Genomic DNA, 26,331 nt, shown 5'->3' with positions numbered 1-26,331 from the left:
ACATTTTTGCACATGTGAGTGCCTTTCCCTCCTTTATGATCTCTTTAGGATACAAGCACAATTAAAACATTGCTGGATCAAAGGATATGCACAGTTTGATTGCCCTTTGCACTAGTTCCAAATTGCTCTCCAGAATGGCTGAATCACTTTACAACTCCACCAACAATGTATTAGTGTCTCAATTTTCCCACATCCCTCCAACATTTGTCATTATCTTTTCCTAACATTTAAGCCAATTGGAGAGGTGTCTTACCTCAGAGTTGTCTTAATTTGCATTTCTCAGGTCAGTAATTAATTAGAGCACCTTTTCATATGACTAGAAATGGTTTTAATTTCTTCATCTGAAAATTGCTTGTTCATATCCTTTGACCATTTATCAATTGGAGAATGTCTTCAATTCTTACACATTTGAGTCAATTCTCCATATATTTTAGAACCCTTGAATTTAAAAATTTTCCCCCCAGTTTATTGCTTCCCTTTTAATCTTGTCTGCATTGGTTTTATATGTACAAAAACAAAAATACTATTTTTAAAAGCCAAAAAATTTGCTTGTCTCTTATATTACCTAAGTTTTAAATATAACCTTAAAAATTGGAATTTTGAGTGCCCTAAATGAAGGACTAGATTGATAAAACTAAATACTAATCATAAAAATATAACCACAAACATCTATATAGTGTGTTAAGATTTGCAAAGTTTTTGTGTATGTTGTTTCATTTGATCCTCTCAACTCTATGACAAAGAATGCTGATTAACAGTATCAGTGCATGCTTACACAGGATGTAAAGATTTATAAAGCAGTTTTCAAACAATCATGAGCAACTAAGTGGCACCATGGATAGAGCACCGGGCCTTAAGTTAGAAAGACCTACTTTTGGTCTCAGACACTTACTAGCTGTTTGGTTCTGGGCAAATCACTTAAGTCCTGGTTGCCTCAGTTTCCTCATCTGTAAAATGAGCTAGAGAAGGAAATAACCACAAACACTTTGCCAAGAAAACCCCAAATGGAGTCATGATGAGTTGGACACAACTGAACAACAATGAATTTCACACAACCACTCTGTACTACATTGAAGCTGGTACTTACACAATGTCAAAAATAACCATGCAACTTGCTACATAATAACAAATTCAGCTAATTAACAGGTTATTTCACTTCTCACTATAACAGATGTTGTGAGTTTATATATCATAAAAATAGTATGGCAGAATAGAAAGAAAACAATTTTGGAATTAGAGGACCTGAGTTCAAATCATATCTCTAAAACTTTACTATCTGTACCTCAATATAAGTACCAAGGCATTTAAACTCCTACAGCCTCAGTTTCCTCATCTATAAAATGAAGCAGTTGCACTAGACAGCTTCTGAGGTCCCTTCCTATCCTGATCTACAACTGTGTGGCAAAAAAAGTTTGTGAGAGAAGAACAAAGTTCTCATCTTGTTTCCTTTATTGATTTTCTGAGTGCTATGATAAATTAATGAGCCCTTGGTTCTCCAAAGGTAAAATGGTGATAATATTAGCTAGTATTTATTTTTGTAGCACTTTAGCAAAATGCCCTTTGCAAAGGGCTTTCTTAATTTCTAAATTAACTAATTTGATCCTAATAACAATAAAGGAGGCAAATGCTATTAATAATCCTCATTTTGTAGATGAAGAAACTGAGATAAACAAGTCAAGTGACTTGCCCAGAATCACTCAGCTAGGGAACATCTGAAGTAGGATCCAAACTTGGGTTTTCATAACTCCAAGCCTTTTGTTTTTTGAAAAGGTAGAAATTAATATTGCGTCTAATTTTTTTTTTTTACTGTATTGATTTTACAATGTGATGAATTTTATGCTGATTTGTTTTTATAATTTTTAGCATTTACCTGAACTTACCTTGCTCAAGAATACATTCTCTCCCAGGCAGAATTGGTACCAACATGTGTTTGAAAGGGAGTGCTGCTATAATTCATGCAATTAGCCCTTTGGATATGTTGACTAACCAGTTTAACCTGGGATTTGTTTGTTTTCAGTAAACATTAATTTGCTTAAGCAGTTCCTCACACTCTCAGTTCATCTGTCCTAGTCCATCTCTGTATCATTAGGGGTGGTTTGAGCTCTCCCAATGAGACCACTACCTGGGTCATTCTGATTTTGTAAGCCAAGATTACAAGAGGCCAGCAAGGCCAATAAAACAATGAATATTCCCTGATTGATTGAGAGGACTATGAGTAGCCTCACCAGAAGGTCAATCTACTTTCCTCACTGTAGCCAATCATAAGATCCAAGCTTCTCCCTTCCTGCTTCTCTTCTAATGGGGCCTTCCTGAGGGGATCAATCTGACCCACTTTGTTAAGTTATAGGTATCACTGTTCATAAACCAATTATGCTTGGAGAAATTCAGCTCAGTTTCCTCATCTCCTTTTATGTGGCATAGTTCCATGCCACCTGGCTGCTGCCTGTAAATATGCATTCTGTATAACTGGCTGTTTTCATGTTTGATTCTTCAGGACCCCATTTATTTTGTCTTGAAAATACTGAAGTGGTTTGCCATTTCCTTCTGAAGTGGAAGAACATCCCTCTGGACCATGAGAAACATAATCTTGAAACTCTGTAATTAGAAGTTTGTTACTAGCTCTTTACACCCTAATGTAGATGGTATTTTTACACCCCCAGATATGCTGCTCTAAAAAAACCTAAGACCTAAATACTGTCTTATTGCCTATCTGGCAATGGCACCCTTAGTGTGATAACCTTTGCTTCCCATCTAGGATGAAAGTCCTTTAGTATGATAAATGTATTAGGGAACTTTTATATCTCTTTCTATAAATCTCTGAAATCGCTTGATACTGACTCCCCTATTCTGGTGGGGTACAGTTGCTAGCTAGCAATAAATGATTTTAAATTTACATTATTTTGGCTGTCCTGTATTTTCTCTCATCTGGGCACTTCTCCAGCTTATTTTACAGACGAGGAAAATGCGGCAACCAGGATTAAGTGACTTGCTCAGACTCATACAGCTAGTGTCTTCAGGTAAGATTTAAATTTAGGTCCTTCAAACTTCAGAGCTGGTGTTCTATCTGCTGTGCCACTAATTGAAGGCTTATGATAATGCTACCATCAATTTTCTTCTTTGGGATCATTTTTGAGGTAAGATCATGTTATAAAAATGTCATGTTGATAGTCCAGCAACTCCCTTGATGGTGCCTACAACAGATTTACCTTTCATTGAATTTTGCTCTGTAGGTGACAGTGTAACAGCAGCAGCTCAGAGAGATAGTGTCAAAACATGAGTTAATATTGTCAAATGTTCACAGACTTAATAAAATGTTTCCTCATGATTATGGGATTTTGAATTGAAGGAGACCTTAGCCATCATCTCTATGAAAGAAAAACTGAGTGATGTGAAAAGGCAAGATAAGATAATCTAGGAAAAGTCAAATAAACCCAACTTGGCTGGAAATTGGAGTGAGTAGAAGGACTAGTAAAAACTCAAGGGAAAAGCTATTTATCCTCAATGTCTTAATTTCTTCTCTTCTCATTCACTTTTCAACCATTTTTTAGTCTAGCTTCCAAACTCACTACTTACCTGAAAATTCTTCAAAAGTACTCCTGATCTCTTGCTGGCCAAGTTGGGTGGCCTTTTCTCAATCTTTAATCTTCTTGACCTTTTTGCAGAATGTGACATGGTTGATTCTCTCCCTGCTCTTGAGTTTTTATGACATTGCTCTCCAATGATTCTTCCATCTATATTACCTCTTCTTACTCATTCTCCCTGCTAGACTATCATATATATTCAGCTCCCTTTATGTGGGTGTACCTGAGTTCAGTCTGATGTCCTATTCTCTATCTATATATCTAGTCCTAATCTCTCTCCCAGCTGCAAGTTGCCACACTTACCAATATTTCAAACTTACTCTCCTAGAGGCATCCATTTTGGTTTTATATTTTGAAACTGAATCTCCATATCTCATCTGAGTGGAAAGAGCAGTGGGCACTGTGGGCCTGATCCCACTACTTATCAGCATGGGAGTTTTGACCTGTTCCTTTTCCTACTTGGGCCCCAAGAGGCTCATCATATTGGTGCTGGAGTGTGGACACATAGGTAATGGCTTCCATGTTCAGCTTCTATAGGTGGCTCAGATTCAATATGTCTAAAATAGACCTAATTTTCTTGCCCTCCACAAGTTCACCTCTCTTCTCAACTTCAGTCAGTCAATAAACATTTATTAAGTGCCTACTATATGCCAGGCATTCTGCTAAAAACTGAAATAAAAAATGAAGCAAAAGACAGTCACTGTCCTCAGAGAGAAAGATCATAATCTCCTGGGGGAGATAAGAAGCAAACAAATGTACAAACAAGCTATACAGGATAAATAGAAATAATTACCAGAGAGAAGGTACTAGAATTAAGAGGGGTTAGGAAAGGCTTCCTGTAAAAGATTAGATTTTAGTTGGAATTTGAAGGAAAACAAGGAAAGTAGAAGGTAGAAATAAAGAGGAAGAACACTCCAGTCGGTCCAAGGGGATAGCCAGTAAAAATGTCTAGAAATAAGAATTGATTTTTTTTTTTTTAATGGAACAGCCAGGAGGCCTATGTCATTGAATTGAAGAGGTGGGAAATGTAAGATGTAAGAAGACTGAAAATGGGATGGTCGGTTTTATGAAGGCCTTTGAAAACCAAAAGAGATTTTATATTTGATCCTGGAGGTGACAGGTGGTTGGACCCTGTGCTTTGGAGTGAATTGGATGGAGGAGAGATTTGAGGCAGGCAGACTCTATTTATATTTATTTAGGTTCAAGGTGTCACCATCCTTCCTATCTAGGTTCAAAATCTTAGTATCCTCTGCTCTTCACTCTCACTCCACAAGTAGATGCCAAATATTGTCACTTTTGTCCCCTTCCCTTTGCTGCCTTGCTACCACACTAATTCAGGACTGCTTCCCTTCTTGACTGAGCTATTGAAATAGCTTCCTAATTATTCTCCCTGTCTCGGTTTTCTCACCATTCCAAAGTGACTGTTCTAAAGCACATGCCTGAGACCATGTCACTTCACTTATAGACTCATCACATCAAGGATCAATTGTTAATTCCTATTTGCCATTTAATGTCCTTTACAAGCTGGTCCAAAGCCACCCTTCCAGGCTTTTTACACATTATTTCTCTTCACATACACACTGGTCCCACCTTTGTAGCTCATAGCCAACTCTAACTCTTCTCTCTGAATCTTTGTATTGGAGGCAGTTAGGTGGTTCAGGGAATAGCAGGCTAGGCCTAGATCAGGAAGACCTGAGGTAGGATTTACTAGCTGTATGACTTTGGGAAAACTATTTAACCTCTGTTTGCTTTAATTTACTGGTGAAGGAAATGGCAAACAATTCCAGTATCTTTGCAAAGAAAACTCTATATGGGGTCATGAAGAGCAGAACAGGACTGAAACAACTTAACAACAAAAACATATGGTAAAAATAGATACCACACAGAGTTAAAGACAAACAAAATACAGAGTAGCTATACCCAAGTTAATTTGGGGAGTACAGTTAGGAAAAATTTCTTGGAGATATGGTGCTTGAGCATCTTAATGGAAGACATGAAGCTCTCTTAGATGGAGATAAGAAGGGAGTTCATTTGAGGCAAGTCAAATCAGTTGCTTAGTTTTATTTATTCTACTCTGGCCAACATATTTTGCATTAGTCTCCTCCTCTTCATTCTGATTGCCATTATTTTAATGTAGGTCCTGGACTCTTGCTTATATTACTGCAATAACCTATGAACTGGGTACAATCCAATTTTATATATCGAAAGCATCTTAATCCTCTTTATTTAGAGATCTGATCCACACCATCCCATTATTAAATCCTTTCATGGCCTTTCTTTCTTTCTTTTTTTTTTTTTTTTTGCTGAGGCAGTTGGGGTTAAGTGACTTGCCCAGGGTCACACAGCTAGGAAGTGTTAAGTGTCTGAGACCACATTTGAACTCGGGTCCTCCTGAATTCAGGGCTGGTGCTCTATCCACTGCGCCACCTAGCTGCCCCCTCATGGCCTTTTAAATAAAGCCCAAATTCCTTAGCCTGGTATTTAAGGTTTTCCACAATTTAGGTTCAATCTTTTACCCTACTATCCTTTACCTTGTTCTCTGAAATATAATGTAGTAGTTTCCAAAGATGATGAAGTATCCAAAATGGAGGCAGTGGCTTGACTAATTGGAGAATGGTAGGAGAGGTCACCTTCAAGGTTGTGTTACAGTCAGGCTGCTTGTGAAACAAGTGTTAAAAAGTCAATGTTAGCATTTTATACTTTGTACTACAAATCTAGGAGGTAAGGACGGATAGAATTCTAGGCAAGTCCAATCAATCCAAGTCTAATCATTTGCTTGATTTTTGTTGTTGTTGAAGGTCTGGACTTTAAACATTTTTAATAATAAGATTAAACTTTTCTTCCTTGAGAGTTAGTTGTTACACATTTACTAGTATATCACTTATCATCCCAGTCTTCACCATAGCCAATTGTGGGTCTTGTTTCCAATGCAATCTGACTTGAGTTCACTTGAGTTCCTTCTGTTGCTGGCCTTTCATGGCTGGGTAAGCTTCCAGCATTTCTCTTGTTGAACTAGGCTCTTTAGGGTGATGATACCCTTAATTCGGGCATCTCCAATTGAGATACCAACATACCAACATCCTGCCACCCAGATTACTTCATGATTAAAGTAGGTGTCCGCCATCAGAGCAAGCATTCAAGACAGTGATGAATAAGAGTGCCACCTCTTCTTGTTAATTTTTGGGAGGGATCAGTGAATTGCACAGAATGAACAGAAATGGATCGATTTCACTGTTTTGTAGAATTTATTATCTCTTTCCCTAAATCTATCCCTCTCACAAACTCTTCCATTTTTATATAGGTTACCACTATTCCTCTACTCACTGAAAAACTTGGCTTTAACCAGATCTTCTCAGTCTCATTCAGTCAGTTGTCTAGTCTTGTCATTGTCACTTCTACAGTACTCTTACATATGTCCTCTTCTCTTTGTTCACATGACCACTACTAGTTCAGATTCTCATCATCTTTTACCTGGTCTATTGTAATGGCCTCCTAACTGATCTTTCCCAATGCCTCTTTTCACTCCAAACTGCTGACAAAATGATTTTCCTAAAGCACAAGTTTCTGTATATCACCACTGTACCACCAAATGTCTCTTGAAGTCATTCTTAACCTTTTTTTGCATAATATTTTTTTCACATAACTTATGTGAACTTATCTGATGAAAACTATGGACCCCTCCTCAGGCTGTTTTCAAATGCATAAAATAAAATACATAAGATTACAGAGGAAATGCATTATTCTAAAATAGTTAGCTATTAAAATATTTTTTAAAAAATCAGAGACTCCAAGTTAAGAATATCTAATAACTCTAGGATCAAAGATCACTATTTTTTGGAATCTCATCCTTTTAAAATTTCTATTTTTATGTAAGACATGTATATAATTATTAGCACAGTGGCACATATATAATTTATAAATTAAACAACCTAGTTAACTAGACCATTATCTTCTAAACTATTTCTGATACTTTTCTCATCTATTTGCTCACATTCCTGTCACTGAGAATGTCTCAGTTCCTAAATGTCCAAATGCAAATCTATTGAACTCTACTCACCTTTCAGGATTCAGTTCAAATGCTACCTCCTTCCAGAAAACGTTCCTCGATTCTCCCAGTTGGAAATGAACTTGCCTTTCTCTATACTTTAGCAGATTTAAAGTGCTTGCATAATTGTTACCTAACAACTTCATGATACAAAAGCAGAAGGAATGTTTGTCAGCAACAAGCAAATGTATTTTTTCTCCGCTTTGTTTTAGAGACTAGTTATTTGAGGACATGTTTTATTGCCAACTAAACTGTATTGAAGAAGGTGGGTTAACTATTTTATTTAGTCTTTGTATCTCTCTCAGAATTAATAAAGAGAACATTTGCCTTCAAGTTGGAAAGTCATAGGATCAAGTCTTGGCTCTTAAGCAGGCAGACTGTATAATCCTGTGTCACTTAACTTTTCAGTAATCTCCAAGAACCCCTCTAAAACTTATGCTCTGCCCTGGCAGGGGGAATTTCCTCAGTGGGAATTCCTTATTCCGAGGAAGTTGCAGATTCAGACCCTCCCTTCCCCCCAGTTCTGAAAATACCTAGAAGGTTGGTTTGAATGCAGTATAAGCTTAGTAAATATTTGCTGAATGTTGAGTGTTTTAAGGGCATGTGAGATGATAAAGAGAAATAAATCTATGTGGTGGAAAATTGGTTAAGATTGTTTCCCATTCTGTTAGTGAAAGCACCTCAACCTATTTTCAGCCTTCATCTCAATGCTCTGATTCTATGTGTTGCAAACATATATGTATGTATATATATATATATATATATATATATATATATATATACATACATACATATATATATGATTTTTTTCCACAGAGAATTCCTTCTACTCAAGAAGATATGAGGATCTCTAGGATCCCTTTTAACCCTGACCCCAATTTTATATGATTTAGTATCAATCAATCCACAAGCATTTATAAAGGCACACTGATTGTCAAACACTGTTCTAGGCAGAAGGAATAAGAATACAAAAGCAAGGCATATTCTTCAAAATACCCTTATTAGGAGGAAAGCATATTCACAAATAGTAAATAAAAAGTAACACAAAGTGATTTTGGAGGCCAGGAACAGAATCAGATGCTTCCTGAAGGAGATGGCACTTAGGTTAAGCAATTTGTGTGAACAAATCTCTGAGAGAAATCCCCTGTCTAAATTCTCCGCCCCATGCAGAGTTTCTGCTTAGGTACAAAAGAAAAGCCATTTCCTTCTCAAGAGTCGGGCTCTTCTCCCATAGCTGATCTTTCTACGAAGTGGCAAAGGTCCGATTCCTTAATGTCTGTACAGTCTCCCGGAGCTGATCATTTTGCTTTTCACCGTCATCAGGGATGAGATTGATTTTTGATTTCACCGAAGTGAGCTTCTTTATGCAAAAACAAGGGTAATAAAGTAACCCTCTGCTCTTAGTTAAATACATTAATACTTTGTCTTTCTTTTGTGATTTCACCAACTGGACTTCGGGGACTAGATGTCAGACCATCAGCTCCTTCCCAACACATTACACATATTTAATCCCAACCAAGTCATGGTATCCTTATTTCATTTGAAAACTGAGATTTTAATGGACAAAAGAAGTTTCCCTCATGCCTAGAAGGAATCCTCAAGTTCACATCATAAAATCTTTTCTTTCAAAGACCCGGGTCAGGTACCCTCTTCTTCATGAACCTTTTCCTAAGTGCCCTTACTTCCAAAGTACCTTGTAACCATTTACCACTTATTCTATGATTGTGTGAGAAAATATTTCCTGAGCTCAAGGGCAACTGCTGCCAATTGTGCATTAACCACAATACAGAAATTACTGTGGTTAAAAGTCTAGGTTTTATCATTATGCTCACCCGTAGGTTCAGGCTCAGGAAAAAAAAAAAAACAAAAAAAAAAACAAAAACAAAAACAACCTCCCCCTCCCAACAAAAAACAAAACTGAACTTCTATTAGGAATCTCACAATCCTTTCACAGGAAGAATTATGTTGGAAAAATACATAGTTTACATAAAACACATTTCTAGGCATTATTCTTAGGCCATAAAAGTTGGAGATGATATACCATTGCATGTATTTAATGTCATAAAAGCGGAACAAACTTAGTCATACTCTCATCCATCGCCCACGGAACAAACTACAAACTTTGTTAAACAGACTCTACAGGTAAACTACGAACATTCACAAGCGGGGGATTGAGGAGCATGGTACCAAGAAGGAGCTGAATAAAATGGTCACGTCCCACGGGAAAGGTTTTTATATCAATATTAGCCAGACGTTACAAGAGGAATAAAAATTTAAAAATCCCCACCTTGCCTGCTGCCTTCCCCGTAACAGCGGAAGCTCCTTGAAGAAAGAGTTCTGTTTTAACTCTCAGCGCGATTGATAGCTAACAGTCTTTTTTTTTTTTTTTTCTAAATAACTATTACCTAACTCACCAAGCTGCGAAGAAAAGACCATCAAATCATAAAGTGATACCTATTCAGATGAGGGCACGAACGCCTCAACTAAGTGACAGCTGGTCTGGTCCAGTAAAATGAGGGGGTTAGAAAGGACTTCCAGATGCCTTCCCGCTCCCAAGCTACGGAGCTCACCAAACCAGGTAAGTGACAGAGCCAGCAGCGGAATCCAAGGTCTTTTTACCCAGGAGCTGCAAGGTACGGGAGGAGGGATGGTTTGCGCTTCGTTTCATTAAGAAAGGGGGGAGATTTAATCAGGCTGTGAGGGCCAATCAGAGGGCAGTGAGCTTAAAAAAAAAAAAAGCCCTTCCCCTCGTAAACTAGTGATCCCCAAGTCCAGCATCTTCACCCTAGTCCGGAATCACATTAGGACAAAGGGCAAATTACAAGGGACGAGTGAGGGTTTAAGGAACCTCACTATCCAATCAAGCATTTGAATTCCGTCTTTTGCAAACCATTAGCCCCATCCTGTATTCCTCCTTGGCCAATCAAGAGCTTCCTGCAGCCTGGGTTCTGTCGCTCACTCCACGTGTGAGGGGCGGGGAGAAGACTGGAAGGAAGCGTTCGCGCAGGATTGGCGTCATAATCCCGCGTCCCGCCCCAAGGAAGGAGCACGTGGTTTGGAACTGCTGCCGCGTGCTTTTCTCTTTTCCCGCCCCGCATAGTCCCCTTCCAACGCCCCCCTCTTTTCGCGATGGCCTCTGCCGCGGAGCAGCTCCCACAGGCGGGCGGAGTGAAACGAAGAGGGAAGGCCCAGTACGTGCAGGCTAAGAGAGCCCGGCGCGGGGGTGGCGGCGGCCCGAGGCAGCTTGAACCCGGGCTTCAGGGCATCCTCATTACGTGCAACATGAATGAGCGCAAGTGCGTGGAGGAGGCCTACAGCCTTCTCAACGAGTACGGGGACGACCTCTACGGGCCTGAGAAGGTAAAGGGGAGGGGAGGGAAGGAGCGGGGTGAGAGGGGCGCGGAGAGGAGATGTGCTCGCCCCATCTTCAGACCTTCCTGAGTTCTTCTGCCCTGAGGGTCTGGGAGGCGCCGGTGAGGCCGCGGAGGCGCCCGCTCTCCTCTTTCCGAGACCCGCGCCTCCACCCCGACCCGCGCCACCTGAGGCTTGATGGGCGTGGCTTCCTCGGGCTCCGCCCCCCTCAGCCGCCGCACCTGCTTTCTCACTTGGCTTCCGCGTCATAATTGGAACATGTTTTTAAAGCAGTAAAAGTGCTAGTGCAGTGTTCTAAAGTTTGCAGTGCTCCGTATGCGTATATAGAGATGTGGGGTGCTCCGAAAGGCTGTATGTGTGTGTGTATAGAGAGAGAGTATGTGAACACACACATATAAGGGGTATTCAATCCTAATTAAGGTGTATATATATGGAAGTTCTGAATTTTTTCATTTATCCGCATGCGCGCATGGATGTAACACATGTGTATGGGCAGAACGCATTTGTCTAGGGGTGCATGTTAGATATAGAGATTATACACACGCATGCGCGGCTGTGCCAAAGTTTCAGCATACTTCTGTGTGTCTGCGTACACATGTCAGGTTTTTCCAGTTTTAGCATGCACATGTGCAGCTCGTACATGTTGGAAAGTCTTAGTGCACATATATTGGTACACACATGTAAGGGTTGTTAAGAAATCCGTGTGTGTGGAGTACTCTGAAAGCCTTAGCGTACTTGTTTGTATGTGTGTATGCTTATGTACACAAATGGGGTGTTCCGGTGTTTCAGAAGTCTTACTGTACTTGTATGTGTGCATGTATGCAGTATACCAGAAGTTTCCATTTATTTATTTCTGTAAGCGTAGACATATATTTTATGTGCCTACATCTATACTGTTAGTCTTAATGTACATGTGGCTATACAGACACATAAAAATACCATACATTTTAGCATACTTGTATGTAAGTATATTTTTGTGTTCCATATATAGGAGATGTTCCCCAAATCTTAGTGTATATATACACATATCCTTGGGATTCCAAAAGTTTTAGTGGGTCTGCGTGTATGTGTACACGTACATAAACATGCAAATACATGTACTGGGTGTTCATAAAGTCCTCAAGTATTTTTGCCTGTAGCACATGTACAATGTTCCAAAATCTTAAGACACATGTATACATGTATATGCACACAAGTTAACACAAATGTACATGTGTACTCTGTGTGTGTGTGTGTGTGTGTGTGTGTGTGTGTGTGTGTGTGTGTGTATCCATACATCCATCCATAAATGGACCCTGGAGCAAGTGCCATTCCATTGCTCAGAAGCAGATTGCTTTTTTATCCCAGGCCTTGAAGAGCCTTGAACCCTCCTGACCAGCCCCATCTTTTGAAAGACAATGCCAAGTACCCTAAGATTGAGGGCTTCATGGATCCTCGGGGATCATTGGGGTCTAATCCATGAATTTGAAAGCTAAGAAAACTGGAGTCCCAAGAAAGGACTTGTCCGAAGGATGGTCCCCAAACCCAAGTAGAGACTCTCACGCTGCATAAATGGACATGAAATTTTGGCATCATGTGGCCTAGCAGACCTGGATTTAGGAAATTCCCAGGTGATTGATGGATTTCAGGAGTCCAATGAACTTGAAATTTTAAAAAAGGTTACTTTTTTTTTCATCAACCTCTAACTGCAAATTTGGCATTTCCTTCTATTATCAATGGAGATAACAAAACAATCATTCTGAGAAGGGGTCCATAGACTTCATCTGATGGCCAAAGGGCCAATCAAATCCCTGCTAATGGGAATATTGAAAGATATTTTAGAGGTCAGACCCCCATTTCCCAGTTGAATCTGAAAACCACCTAGAGAGGAAAGTAAATTGGCCAACATCAAGTTGGTGTAACTAGCTTAACTGAGAAGGCATAGCCTCTCCTGCAGGAGAATCCCTAGTAGGTATCCAGGCCCTGCTTTCAGTTTCCCCATTAGTGAGTGCTATAAATAGTTCATCTAAAGCCCTAGAATGTCTACTTAAAAAAAAAAAGATAAGGAAAAAAAAAAAAACAGGACCATGAAAGCAAGCATATATGTTATGGTAAAGTAAAATTCAATAACTGTAAAAATCTTTGAAATTTCAAGGGAAAAATGTTAGATATGACAGTTAGATATGAGAAGGGGGTAGGGTAGAGATTTATTTTGAAGGGCTGGGGCAGGTAATATGTTACGTCTCCACATCCCAAAAGGAAAATTTTCCTTCCAGATATAAAAGTTTTGTTGTGGCAGTTTATGCTTTCCAAAGTTTTCTGTGCTTGCTTAATTACTGCTTTTCAATCTGGGTTGGTACCTTTACTTAAGCTTCTCAACTTAATGCAAACAGTTTATAGACAAGGATAAGCAACCATCTGGAAGTGAGGAGGAAGAAGATGATGCAGAAGCTGCTTTGAAGAAAGAAGTCAGTGAAATTCAGGCTTCTACGGAATTGAGGCTAAGACGATTCCAGTCTTTGGAAAGTGGAGCAAATAATGTGGTCTTCATTAGAACACTTGGCATAGGTATGGAAATCTTAGACATGCTAATATAACAAATTTGCATTAATTCACCATATTGACCTGCATAGGAAATATCCTTGTCCCAGAGTGTAAACATATTAAAAAAAAAAACAAAAAACAAACAAACAAAAAAAAACCCACTCCATGACTTGAATATGATGACTTAGCTCATGGTGTGAACATATCATCTTTCTAGATTTTTATTTTTTCTCAAGGCTGATGTCACTATACCAGCGAAATAATGAGATAATATTGATGGATGATACAAGTTTTCATAAACATAAAAATGTTTGGTAGCCCATAAAAGTTTTTTCTGGCTTTCCTATTAGTTTCATGTTTTCACCAAAATAATTACAGTAATCTAGAGAAATAACATTCTTAGGATAGTATTCAAAATCCTTTTAAACCCTAAGATCTCTGCTAAACTCTGGTTGAGTTTAATAACAAGATATTAAGATGGTTTAGGAAAAAATTCTAAAATATATAAGAATTCATTTGAGGTTTTTTAATAGTAATTTTTTTTCTTTTTTTCTGTTAAGAACCTGAGAAACTTGTTCATCATATCCTAAAGGATATGTATACAACCAAGAAGAAGAAAACACGGGTTATTCTGCGTATGTTGCCTATATCTGGAACATGCAAAGCTTTCTTAGAAGATATGAAAAAATATGCTGAAACTTTCTTGGAACCTTGGTTTAAAGCACCAAATAAAGGGACATTCCAGATTATTTACAAAGCACGAAATAATAGTCACATGAGCAGAGAAGAAGTTATTAAAGAACTAGCAGGTATGTTTCAGGTAACATGGGGCATGATAAAGTTGTGGGATAGTAAAGTGCTTTAGAAAGAGGTTTGGAGTTGAGTTCTGGCATTTCTTATTAATATTGGACAAGATGTTTAACCTCTGGGTTTATTTCCTTATCTGGATAAGATATACTTATTTATAAGGTCTCTTGTCAGTCTAATTCTTTAAATGCATCTGTGATAGTTGGTCACAGTGTTTTCAAGATCTGAAGTATTTTCCCCTCCTAGAATGAGAACTTTTACATATGAAATTAATTGTTTATTGGATCATGGATTTGAAGCTGGAAGGAACCCAAGAGTTCATGGAGACTGGCTTCCTCATTTTACTGATGGTTTTGGGGAAACAAAACCCCAAACTCAGCAACTGCAGCTCAGTGACTTGTCCAGGGTTTGTCATCATTTCCAACATGAGATTCAAATCCAGGTCTTCTCATTGCAAGTCCAGCACTTGTGTCCATTATAACAGGATGATTCTCTGATAAATCTATTAAAATGTCTTTAAAATACATTGTAATAGTCCTGACCTTTATGGGTTTTTTTTTAAGTTGTGTTTTAGGTTAATAAGGTTAAATTATTATTTATATTAATATCATGTTACATTATATATTATATTATTATTATTATTAATATGGTTAAAAGTTAAAACAAAGTTACATCAACAAGTATCTTTAACACCTCATCTGCATTGCTTTGCAGATCTGCAATGATTTTAAGTTTTATTTGAATGTGTTATTCCCACAAATCAGAAATACAAAGCTGGGGAGAATGGGAGGAATTTAAGCCTGTCATGTTCATCCTTCTCAGCCTAAATTCTTTGTTCCGTCTCTCTCTCTCTCTCTCTCTCTCTCTTGCAGGCATAGTGGGCTGCCTCAATCCTGAAAATAAAGTCGATCTTAGTAATCCCCAGTATACCATTGTAGTGGAAATCATTAAGGCTGTCTGCTGCCTGAGTGTTGTCAAAGATTACATGTTGTTCAGAAAATACAACCTTCAGGAAGTGGTCAAAACTAACAAAGAGGGGTCTCAACCAAACCCTGGCCAGGATGCAGAAGTAAGAAATGGAAACAAAGCAAAACTGGAATTTGGAGACACAGAAAAGGAGAATCTCAAGTCAAAAGAAAATGACTCTGCAGAAGAAAAAATTAATCCCCAGGTGATAGTAGAGGGTAGTAAAGAGGAGGAGTCCCTTGGGGAAAGAGAGAAAGGAGCCAAATCTGAAAATGGAAGCCAAGTTATGGAAGGTTCTAAATCAAATGAAAGTGACCTAGTGCTGGAGAAAAATTAATCAGTAGAGACAGGAACTAGTAAGAGAAGAGGCATATTCCAAAGATGGGGACAAAATAAGTTATCCAAGTTGAGAATGTTGTTGTGTAATGAAACTTGCCCTGGAGGCGTGTTTAAAGTTTTTCAAAGTTATGCAATGCCATATTTCACCAGTAACTCTGCTGGTTGAATCAGTGGACAGAATAGTGTTGTCATCCCCCCAATAGGAAGTGATTAATTGGTTAAATTGTTTATTTACTCCCAAAGCATTTTTTTTTTTTTAATCATCTAGATTGGAAATAGTGGGGACAACATCCTAAAATTCTTAAATGAAAATAGGATTTTAGTTTTTGGACCATTGTTTAAAAATAGGAAGATTAAACCTATTAGAACTTTTCATATATGAGGAAGATTTAATTTAAAAGTTGTTCAATTCTTAGAATGTCTTGCTTTTTCAGGATTTGTGTGGAATAACTTGAAAGAAACATTTATGCACATTCTTATCATTTAGGAAATAGGAGGAAAATGCTTTTTATATAAAGTTTCAGCTGATTCCCAGCTTCAAGGAAGAAGATATTTTAATGGTGTAGATAAGATCACTTTCAGGATCTCTTGGAACTTAAAGATCTGAGTGTATAAAGACAGCCACATTCATCTAGTCTGTGCTTTGTCTAATTGATGCTATAAGGTCGGATCCCTTGGTTAATTTTGAGAGCTCCTCCAGAAATATATAAATAAATAAATATGTATATATATATATATATTTTTTTTTTTTTTTTTCATTTTCAAGAATCTTAGTTCTTTCATATTTATTTCTGTGATTTTGGTACTAACTGAATGCAGCATATTTTTCATAGGCAACTCTTACCTAAGTTAGTCATTGGTACTACATCAAGCTTTATGATAAACTGAATTAGTTCATATAAAGTGTTGTTTTCAGTTTTATAAATTGTTGTCTCACATTGACATTTCACTTTTAAATGTTGAAATTCTATGGTGCAAATTGATTGGTTCTTTCACTTCATTGATAGGCTCAGATTATCTTACCCTATAGAAAAGAAGGTAAACTCTTTGTGTATCTTCAGGTAAAGTTTCATTAATGTTAATGCTAACTGTAATTTTTTAATGTCCTCAAGGCACAATTCTTTTTCTTATCATTTTGGTTAAATACTGGACTGTAATCCGTAGCAAGATATTGTTTGTTTTTCATTGATATTTTTTCAGAAATGCAAAAGTAAAGTTCCCTTACAGAAATAAGTGTTTCCTCTGCTTTTTATGGCGGGCTGGGGGGAGGGAGATGGGTAGAGGGATGTGTAGCTTATGGGAAGAGGGTGGAGCATGAACTAGGAGCATTTTGATAGGGTAGTATAGAGAGCATTGAGCCTGGAGCCAGGAAGATCTGAGTTCAAATCTGGATTCAGACACTTTCTGTGTGACCTTGGGCAAGTCACTTAATCCCTATTTGTCTGAGTTCCTCATTTGTAAAATGGGGACACACTGGAGACTGAAATGGCAAACTACTCCATATCTTTGCCCAGAAAATTTCATGGACAAAAAAGGTCATAAAGAATCAGACACGCTTGAACAACTCAACAACAATAACAACAAACAAGCAGCATGAAGAGAAATTAAATATTTACAAAACTGGGACCTTTTTTAGCTTAGTTGATAGTGATCTTTGGTTTTTAAAGGCTGTACTCCCAGAGAATAAGCAAAATCTTAACAAACTACCTAGACTTTTAGTATGGACCCAATAGTGGCCCAGGGTCTGTAGGCTAGCCTACCCAAGTATGGAAATATGACTATAATTCATTTTTTTTTCCAGTTATGTAGCGACAACCAAAGAGAATTTTTTTAAATCATAGGAAAGTTGTGGTCTGTGTCAGGTGAAGGAATATCCTCTCCGCCCCCTCACCTAACCTCCCTCAAAGAAACCATATATTCTTAAAATAGGTATGAAATTGCATGGAAAGTTAATCACTACATAAAAAGAATTATGTGCAGAATTTTTTTTAATGAAGCCAAGAATCTTTAAAAAACAAAATTAATTCCCTTACCCTGTTTTGTAAATAGGGATATTTTAACAGTGAATTTTCTTTAAATCAAAATCATATCTGTTTTTGAAGTTCTATTACAAGTTATAAAAATGAAACTAGGAAAACAATGTAGCCAATGCTTATAATTATTTTGATGAAAACAGTACTTAAAAGTTAGCTGAGGGGCAAAGCTAGGTACTGCAGTGGATAGAGCACCAGTCCTGAAGTCAGGAGGACCTGAGTTCAAATCTGGCCTCAGACACTTAACACTTCCTAGCTATGTGATCCTAGCTATGTCACATTGCCTCGGGGAGAAAAAAAGTTGGCTGAATTGATATTCAGTATTGGTTATGGAGGACAGATGATGATCTCCTGAAGAATATGGGGAATAGAATTAATTGCTGTATTTATTGATTTTGATTATTTGAGGCAAAATATAAAAGGCATTAGGAAATCATTTTTTAAGTATTGGTAAATCCATTCTTTGGAACTAATGAGCTTATTATTAGATGCTTTACCAGTTAAAAAAAACAAACAAATATGACCAAATAGGTAAAGAATACGAAGGTCATGATTTTTCTCTTTGAAGTTCTTACCAGCTAATAAGGAACAGGACAGTTAAAGTACAGTTTCATTTTTTGGCTCTACAATCTAAAGATCACTTATTTCCAATATATTTTTGGACTATCTGAGAGCTTTAAAAAAAATAACAAGAATTTAACATTTAAGAAAAAAATCCCCACTAACATTGTATAGTATTGTGCTTTGATAGTAACCAGTCACTAGAACATAATGATTAAGATTAGTAAGAAGCAGATGAAGATAAAAGCGAATGAAAGAATGCTTATGTAGGTTTACAAGCAGCATCTTTGTATTCTGGTCAGGCTAAGCTCGTCCCCACTCTTGGTCCCTTAGTACATTTCGTTTAATTTTTCCAGTGATAGTCTTTGGTAGTTCTTGAACAAATTCCACCTAGTAGAGAAAAACATACCACAAAACCATTAATAACTTCTTTTCCTTGATCCTGCTTAATTCATAATATGTTATTCTAAAATATACTACTTTCTATATTAGATTTACTGGATTTAAGATTCAAGAGGCCATTTTTTAATATTTTGATAACTTTCACTATAATAAGTTTCCATTATAATTCAATGTATTTTATGCATTAAAAACATTATCTTGGAAAGAATCCCATAATAGGCTTCAGCAGACATATTTAGGGTTCTAAAACAAAAAAAGGTGAAGAAGCTTTGATTCAGTCAAAGTCCCCTCTCCCTCCCTTCCCTATTGAAAAAATAGTCTGAGAGAGGAGAAATGACTTTAGTTCACATAGGTACCGGATAGCATGAAGCAAAATTAGTAGGCAAAAGAATAAATTAGGAATTGGTAGGTGGTGGGATCTGGGAACCATGCAGAAAGAAGGCACACGATTAAGCTCCCTGCATTTTTTGAAGATTAGAAACTCTGTTGTATTAATGGATCTTTAGAGTACTACTTTTTCTTAAGTGTGGAGAGTTATTTTTATAAGCAATATCTATATGACCAAAGTAGTGGTTGATTGGATGTAATTGGGGGAAAAAAAAAAGCTTAAACTGGTAAATGTATTGAATTGACCAGTAGTTTTCCATACAATCTATTCAGTCAAGGTCTTATGTGCTGGGAGAGATAGTGACTATCATAGAATATTGGAACCTACAGGGGGCCATGAGATGATTGGGGTTAAGTGACTTGCCCAGGGTCACACAGCTAGGAAGTGTTAAGTGTCTGAGATCAGATTTGAACTCGGGTCCTCCTGAATTCTAGGCTGGTGCTCTATCTACTGCGCCACCTAGCTGCCCCAGACATATTGTTCTTAATATAAGTAAGAGTAGGACATGTGTGATCTAGGGATCTCATCACCTAAGACCTTTTTAGAATCTCATTGTCCCTGGACCCTTTTAAAGAATATTAGCCAATCTCCTATGATTTTATTAGTCTAGGGCAACAATTGAATTATTGAATATATAATAATAACAATAAATGAGAAGAAACCAAGAATAGAATCTGAATGTTATTCAATTTTAATGACCCATCTTGGCCCTAGAGAAGAACTAAGAAAATACACCTTTCTCTGTTTGCAGAAGTTGGGGACTATGAATATGGAATAGGGCATATGCTGTCAGACTTGGTAAATGTTGGTCAGTTTTACTGAATTATTTCTTTTCCCCTTTCATCCTTTGTTGCCAAGAATAGCTCTTCTATTAGGAGAAGGGGGAAAAGCACTTAAATAGTACCTAATATAGGCCTGGTGCTTTATAAATATCATCTAATTTAATCCTCCCAGCAACTCTGCAAGATATGTGCTATCATTATCCCTATTCTACAGATGAGAAAACAGACCCAGTATTACATAGCTAGTAAGTGTCTGAGGCAGTTTTTGAACTTAACTCTTTCACATACCAGGCCCTGATCTCTATCCAATTTATCACCTAGCTGCTTCTTAAATAGAGGAGGGTTAGGAGGGATATATTTGGAAATAAATTTTTTAAAACATCAATAAGGTGGGATAATTGAAGCAGATGAAGTTGTTCTTTTCCTTTAAATTTTCCTTAAAAATAAAAAAAGAAAAGAAAATGACAGACGTCAACATTAACATTTACAAAGAATTGTAAATATTATGTAGCCTTTCTTTTTTTTTCAAAGTAAATACATATGTTAACACAGTAGTCCTTTTATTTTTAGGTACTTGCCTTCCTGGGATATTTGTAGGGTGCAGTTACTTTTTTCACATGATTCTGAAGCTCAAGAGCCAATTTCTCTGTATTGGCAGATTTAAAGGGTGCAGACAGGACAACAAAGGCTTTCACCACCTATGGGAAGAAAAATCCATATCGCTGCTACAGGGAAAAAGGACTTTTTTTTTTTTTTTCCCATTTGGGAAGGAGAGTTTTAAGGTAGAGGTCCCAGCCAGATATCTTTTGACTTTTTCAGCTACTGCCACTAGTGGCTTTGTGAGAAAGACTATGAGACAATCTGATTTCTGAAGTCAGACCCAGGAGCATCAGAGCAGCAAACCCCAGGGTTGGATTCTCCATATGCACTGGGTTTCTCTCCCTAGTAAATAAGTCACTGTTTATGTGATACTTTAAGCATCATTAAGCATTTCTTTAATAAACAGCCCAGTGGAGGTAGTGGTGTAGGTAAAACTATCTACTCACCTTTGCCTCAAGGAATCATCTCTTCAAGAAGGAGCTTGAACACAGTCTTTCATCTCCTGCGCCCAACTGCTAGTGCTTTCCCTTCTAAACTACCTTGAATTTAACTATTTTGTATATGTCACAATTAGTGTCTGAAACAGAATTTGAACTCAGAAAGGTGAGTCTTCCTGAATCTAGGCTCAGTATTCTATCCGTTGCCCCACCTAGCTGCCATGTATATATTAATGTAATGAACACTTTAATAATATGCTTTATAATATTTAAAGTGCTGTACAGATATGAGCTATGGAAAGTAGTTACTAGCCAAAGTCACATCACTAACACTGATCCATTGATGGCTTTTTTCATATCTATCTATATATGTCTGTCTAGCATTTTTATATAGCTATAATTGGTAAATCACATGGTGTCCAATATTTATTCACACACATTTTTCTTGACAAGAAGAGACTATTCTGTGAATCCTTTCTTTTAAAAGATAATGGTGATAAGGCAATTTTCATGAAGTTTCTATTCTAATTACATTCATTTTACCTCTCCTCTGATAGGATCTGGACTGCTGACAACAGCTGATTCTACAACAGCTGGATGCTCAATGAGGGCACTTTCAACCTCAAATGGTCCAATTCGGTACCTAGAAAAAAAAATCAAAGAGCTCTTTAGCTCATTTAATCCAATTTCTACATTTTATAAATGGGGAAATTTAGACCCAGAGAATTTATCCAAAGTTTTATAGACAATATGTATATACCAGAATCAAGGATAGATCCCAATGCTTGACTCTAAATCCAACTGCTATCATCATCTCTAAATTAAATTTTAGGAACTTCATTTTTATTTTGCAAACTATTTTCTTTTTTCCCTACCTATTTTGACTGCTTTTTCTTAGTTTCTAATGCTAGATTAAGATTGGTCTCCTTTAATGTGTGTGTCTCCCAAGCTTCTGTCCCAAGCCCGCTACTTGAAGGGTTCTTAACGTAAGGTCTGTGAACTTAAGAATTTTTTAAATAATTGTATTGCAATACAATTGCAATATAAATGCAATATATTTTGTTTCCTTTGTAATGTTGTTCTTGAGTTGTTTCAGTTGTGTTTTATTTTTTCTGACCCCTTTTTGGGTTTTCTTAGCAGAGATACTATAGTAATTTGCCATTTCCTTCTCCAATTCATTTTATAGCTGAGGAAACTGAGACAGCAAGGTTAAGTGACTTGCCCGGGGTCATACAGCCAGTAAGTGTCTGAGGCCAGATTTGAACTCAAAAATGAGGCTTCCTGATTCCAAACCCAAGTCTCTCCTGGGCCACTTATCTGCTTTTGTAATATTACATATTATATTTTATTCATCTAAAATCATTGTTCTGCAATGCTTCACCAAACTGTCAGAAATATCCATGACGTTAAAAAAGGCTACCCTTGACATCCTTCTCTTGGTAATATTAAAATCAACAATTCCATGGATGTCATATCATGTCCAATCTTTTCTCTCAGAACAAATGATTTCCAAATCTACATATCTGTTTTTTTTTCTATCTCTTAGACTGTAGGCCTATGTCATTACTTAATACTTTTTGAACATAAACTCCTGAATAGCCTAAAGGCATTTCATTTTCATTATCTTTCATTTTTCTAGTCATCTGGTCTCATACCCTCAAAGTCACACCCCCACCAATAGCCAATCAGTTGTTAAGTTTTGTTAATTTTATCATGGTTATAACTTGCCTATCCCATCTTCCCTTTCATGTGACTCATACCAATACCATCCTAGGACATCATTTCTCCCCCAGACTCTTCAAAATTAGCCTCCCTCCTTCTAATCTCTCTTTCCTATAATTCTCCACACAGTTGACATAATCTTCCCAAAGCATAAGTCTGATCATATCACTTACTCTCTTGCTTAATATTCTTTTTTTCCTGAAGAATTTGTACCATTATGCTTTAAAAGGTTTAAAAAATTTTTTTAATATATATTTTTTAATGTTCCGACATTTTTACTTTATTCAAAAGTAAATTTTCCTTACCTCACTTAATTTTCTAGAGTGGCTTCCTCTTGCCCTGGGTATAAAATATAAACTATTCTGTTCAGCATTTAAAACTGTTCCCAATTTAACTCCAAGCTACTTTTTCTTAAAATTATATTCCTTCATATAATCAAAGTTTATCAAGTTCTCTATAGGAAAGATGCTAACCCAGATGATATGATGACATCATCAGCTCTCCCAACAAACCAGAAATAGCCATCGCTATCCATTATTCCTCGGTCTCCAGTGACATAAAAATTCCCTCTTATGGTGGCAGCTGTTTTTGATGGATTGTCCTAGGAAGAGAGAAGAAGAAAACAATTCTAAGATTAATTTGATGTGAATAGTGATAAATAACAGATTTTGAAGGACTTTTAAAAATCTTTTCAAAAGCAGCATTTTAGATTCCAAAATTTCATACCACATATTCCGAAAAGAAACTGAAAGGTCTTGTAGATTTCAATCTAAGGGCAATTTCCCCTTCTTTACCAGGTGGCAGAATATTACAGTTTTCATCTATGATCTAGAATGAGAAAAACAGTTTTTGCTTGGCTGTTCAGATTGGATTCTTATAGGGATGAAGATAAAGATCTCATATAAGATATAAAAGCCCATCATTTTAATACTAGTATTCTGCCAGAGATATTACATTCTTTCAAATCTTGGAACATGACAATCTCTGAAGAATCAAGAATGTGGATTACTCAACAGCAAGATAAAGAGAGGGCAGGAAAGAGATACACACACACATACATAGAAAGAGAGACTAACTTGCTAAATATCAGTTGACTACAAAACATTTCTAGGTCATAATGACATTCATGATGCTGCTTAAAGGATATTTAAGAAATGTAGAATATGAAAAGGATGTGGGCTTGCCCTAGGAAAGCAAAGGATCTGTAGATTGAATATTGCCCAAACATTCCCCGCCTCCCATTGGGGATGATTTCGGTGGGGAAATGTACAAGAATCACTCACACAGGATGGAAAAGGCATAAATGGATTGCAATTTAGAAGAGATTCCAAATCCACCGAGGTTTTGATATTAAGAAATGTTAACACTTGGAGAAACCTAAATTGAAGGAAATTATCTTTGTTAAATCAATTCTATTTCTTTTACCTACCTGGACATCGTAAGGTGGCACTCCTTTTCCCATAGATCCAGGTTTAATTTCATTTCCTTTCTGATTGGCACAAATTATTCCCTGTCAAGAGGAAATATTTTTTAGTGGTGCACTAAAGTATGTTTTCTCTTCTTCCAGCCTTCTCTAAGGGAAGAGACACATAGTAATGTAGTTAGAAGTTAAGTCTCAAAGTTCCACTTCTGACACATACTGGCTGTATGATCCTGGTCAAGTCACTTATGTCCTTAGTGTTCCAGGCAACTCTCTTAAGACTGTAACTTGCAGAAAAGATATTGATCTGTCTTGGTGGAGGGAGTTTCCTGAACTGGGAATTCTCTATGCTAATAAAATTTTAATTACAATCCCTATCCCCATGTTAAGGCCTACTCTTTTATCCTCTTACATAAAATGAAACAAACTTCAATATTATTTTGGCAGACTTTTCCAACGATTTATTCCAGTTCAATTTATGAAGTTCTTCCTTATGATCAAGGTAGTCATCTGCAAAAAAGAAGTTAACTAAGTGATACTTCTTTGTTCTTGAGTCATTTCAGTCATCTTTGACTATGAGTTTTCTTGTTTTTTTCTTGACAAAGATACGGGAGTGATTTGCCATTTCCTTTAGGTTTTATAGACTAGGGAAGTTGAGGCAAACAGGATTAAATGACTTATCCAGGATCACGCAGCTAGTGTCTGAAGCCAGATTTGAGTTAGGAAGATGAGTGTTCCTAACTTCTTCAGGACTGACATTCTATTCACTGTACCATTTCACTTCAAATCATACTTAAGGAAAATGAATTTCCTTGTCTTAAACATTCATCCTTTTGTGTCCTTCATTCAAGGCAATTTCAGATTAAAACAGGGAGAATACTGTAATGATTCTATAAGACTACAGAAGCAAGCCCAGATTTGTTTTTTGTTTTTGCTTTTTTTTTTTTTTCCCCCATGGAAGCTAAAGCTATCTGTTTTATGACCCAAGAGAGCAGGCCTATAGATGAGGAATAGGGAACAAACTTGTGATTTCACTGGTATAGGCAGGGGTGAGCTGAAGCTAACTTAAAGGGCTAGCTAGAGCCAATCAATTGTTAAATTTTCAGAGTGAATATTTATACATCAAAAATTGACAAAGATTACAAATCAAGACTTGGATCATTACTACTTTTTGTTGCCTAGATCTAAATAAGTGATGGAGAAATGATAACAAGGCAGATTGGGTTAAAAGTGTATCATGGCTACTTTTTTGGATAGCTTGTTGTTGAAGATTTACTGATATACTGTTGCATGTAAAATAGAACCAGGTGAGAAAACTTCCTCTTCTATTGCAGGTTATCATTTTCTTTGAAACTTATAGTCAGAAAGAATTTCCTAGAGTACCAGATAATTTAAATGATTATTTAAATAATTTTCCCAGAGTCAGAGGTGGAACTGGAACTTAGATTTTTCTGATTTCAAGGATACTCCATTTCTGCTATGACACATTGCCTGATTTGTCAGAGGATTAAAGAAAGGAAGAAGGGAAAGTGTCCCTTACTTTCTATCCATGTGAAAATACGACAAGAGTCTCAAAGGCTCTAGCAGCACTTTTTTCCTGCATATGGAGAAGCTCTTGAAGTGACTAGTCATTCGCACATACCACTTCGGTCTGTCCATAACCTTCATACAACTCCAGTCCAGTCTGACTCTTCCACTGTTCCCTTACTTCTGGGTTGAGCGGCTCCCCTCCAGTCAAACAGTGCCTCAGGGTTTTGAAGTTATAGCTTAAAAAGCAAAGAAAAGTATAGGTTCATTTGGAAAGTGATTTTAATAGTTTATTTTACTTAAGTGCAATGAGAGAGAGAGAGAGAGAGATGGGGTGGGGGAGGGAGAGAGAAGGAATGAAGAAGGGAGGGAGAGGAGGAGAGAAAGAAGAAGAAGAGACAAGAAGGGAAAAAAGAGAAGAGAGAGAAATTCAGAGGAACAAAAATTTCCTAAAAATTTGAGATTACATGAGACAAATGGCTAAAAAAATTTATATATGTGATGCAGCATTGCCTCTACTGGACACATATCCCAAGAAGGACAAAGAAAGAGGAAAAGTCAAAATACAAACAGCAGTACTTTGTGGTATCAAAAAAGTGAAGTTCAGGTGGGGACCAAATGACTAAAAAATGGTTAAACAAATCATGGTAAACAAATGTAATAAAATATTATCACACAGAGTTTACATAAATCTGTTAGATTTGTACAAACTGATGCAGGACAAAGAAAGCAGAACCAAGAGAATGATATAACTAAAGACCATAATAATGCATAAGAAAGGATGGGGATAAGGACTAGCAAGAGATTTCTTTGGTATAGAGAACTC

At 37.0% G+C, this 26,331-nt stretch overlaps 3 protein-coding genes across 9 annotated transcripts in view; 1 reads left to right on the top strand and 2 right to left on the bottom strand.

The window, feature by feature from the left end:
* The window catches only part of LOC141550378 (acyl-coenzyme A synthetase ACSM3, mitochondrial-like), a 46,643-nt gene extending 36,153 nt beyond the window's left edge, over window positions 1–10,490 (bottom strand). The window contains exons 1-2 of one of the 6 annotated variants that reach the window (XM_074280968.1): window positions 9,914–10,490; window positions 6,113–6,238 (exon numbers count right to left, since the gene is read on the bottom strand). The gene's annotated coding sequence lies outside the window, so the exon portion shown is untranslated. The remainder of the gene's footprint in view (window positions 1–6,112; window positions 6,239–9,913) is intronic. The other 5 variants (XM_074280967.1, XM_074280969.1, XM_074280970.1 and 2 more) reach the window with 5 other exon arrangements.
* Window positions 10,491–10,622: 132 nt separating this feature from the next.
* On the top strand, window positions 10,623–16,863 carry THUMPD1 (THUMP domain 1 NAT10 acetyltransferase adaptor). The gene is made up of 4 exons (XM_074280971.1): window positions 10,623–10,986; window positions 13,371–13,545; window positions 14,082–14,330; window positions 15,201–16,863. Exons 1-4 carry the CDS (start codon window positions 10,756–10,758, stop codon window positions 15,629–15,631), a joined length of 1,086 nt encoding a protein of 361 aa, XP_074137072.1. The 5' UTR covers window positions 10,623–10,755; the 3' UTR covers window positions 15,632–16,863.
* A 780-nt stretch (window positions 16,864–17,643) lies between these two features.
* The window catches only part of LOC141550377 (acyl-coenzyme A synthetase ACSM4, mitochondrial-like), a 29,112-nt gene continuing 20,424 nt past the window's right edge, over window positions 17,644–26,331 (bottom strand). The window contains exons 8-14 of one of the 2 annotated variants that reach the window (XM_074280963.1): window positions 25,621–25,744; window positions 23,988–24,068; window positions 23,285–23,386; window positions 23,032–23,159; window positions 21,380–21,479; window positions 20,378–20,497; window positions 17,644–18,617 (exon numbers count right to left, since the gene is read on the bottom strand). In XM_074280963.1, the coding sequence (XP_074137064.1) occupies window positions 18,531–18,617; window positions 20,378–20,497; window positions 21,380–21,479; window positions 23,032–23,159; window positions 23,285–23,386; window positions 23,988–24,068; window positions 25,621–25,744 (742 nt within the window). In that variant the 3' untranslated portion in view covers window positions 17,644–18,530. The remainder of the gene's footprint in view (window positions 18,618–20,377; window positions 20,498–21,379; window positions 21,480–23,031; window positions 23,160–23,284; window positions 23,387–23,987; window positions 24,069–25,620; window positions 25,745–26,331) is intronic. The other variant, XM_074280964.1, reaches the window with a different exon arrangement.

The sequence above is a fragment of the Sminthopsis crassicaudata genome, chromosome 1, assembly GCF_048593235.1.
Source record: "Sminthopsis crassicaudata isolate SCR6 chromosome 1, ASM4859323v1, whole genome shotgun sequence".
In the NCBI taxonomy this organism is placed as follows: Eukaryota; Metazoa; Chordata; class Mammalia; order Dasyuromorphia; family Dasyuridae; genus Sminthopsis; species Sminthopsis crassicaudata.
This window is presented reverse-complemented; position numbering and strand designations above follow the sequence as displayed.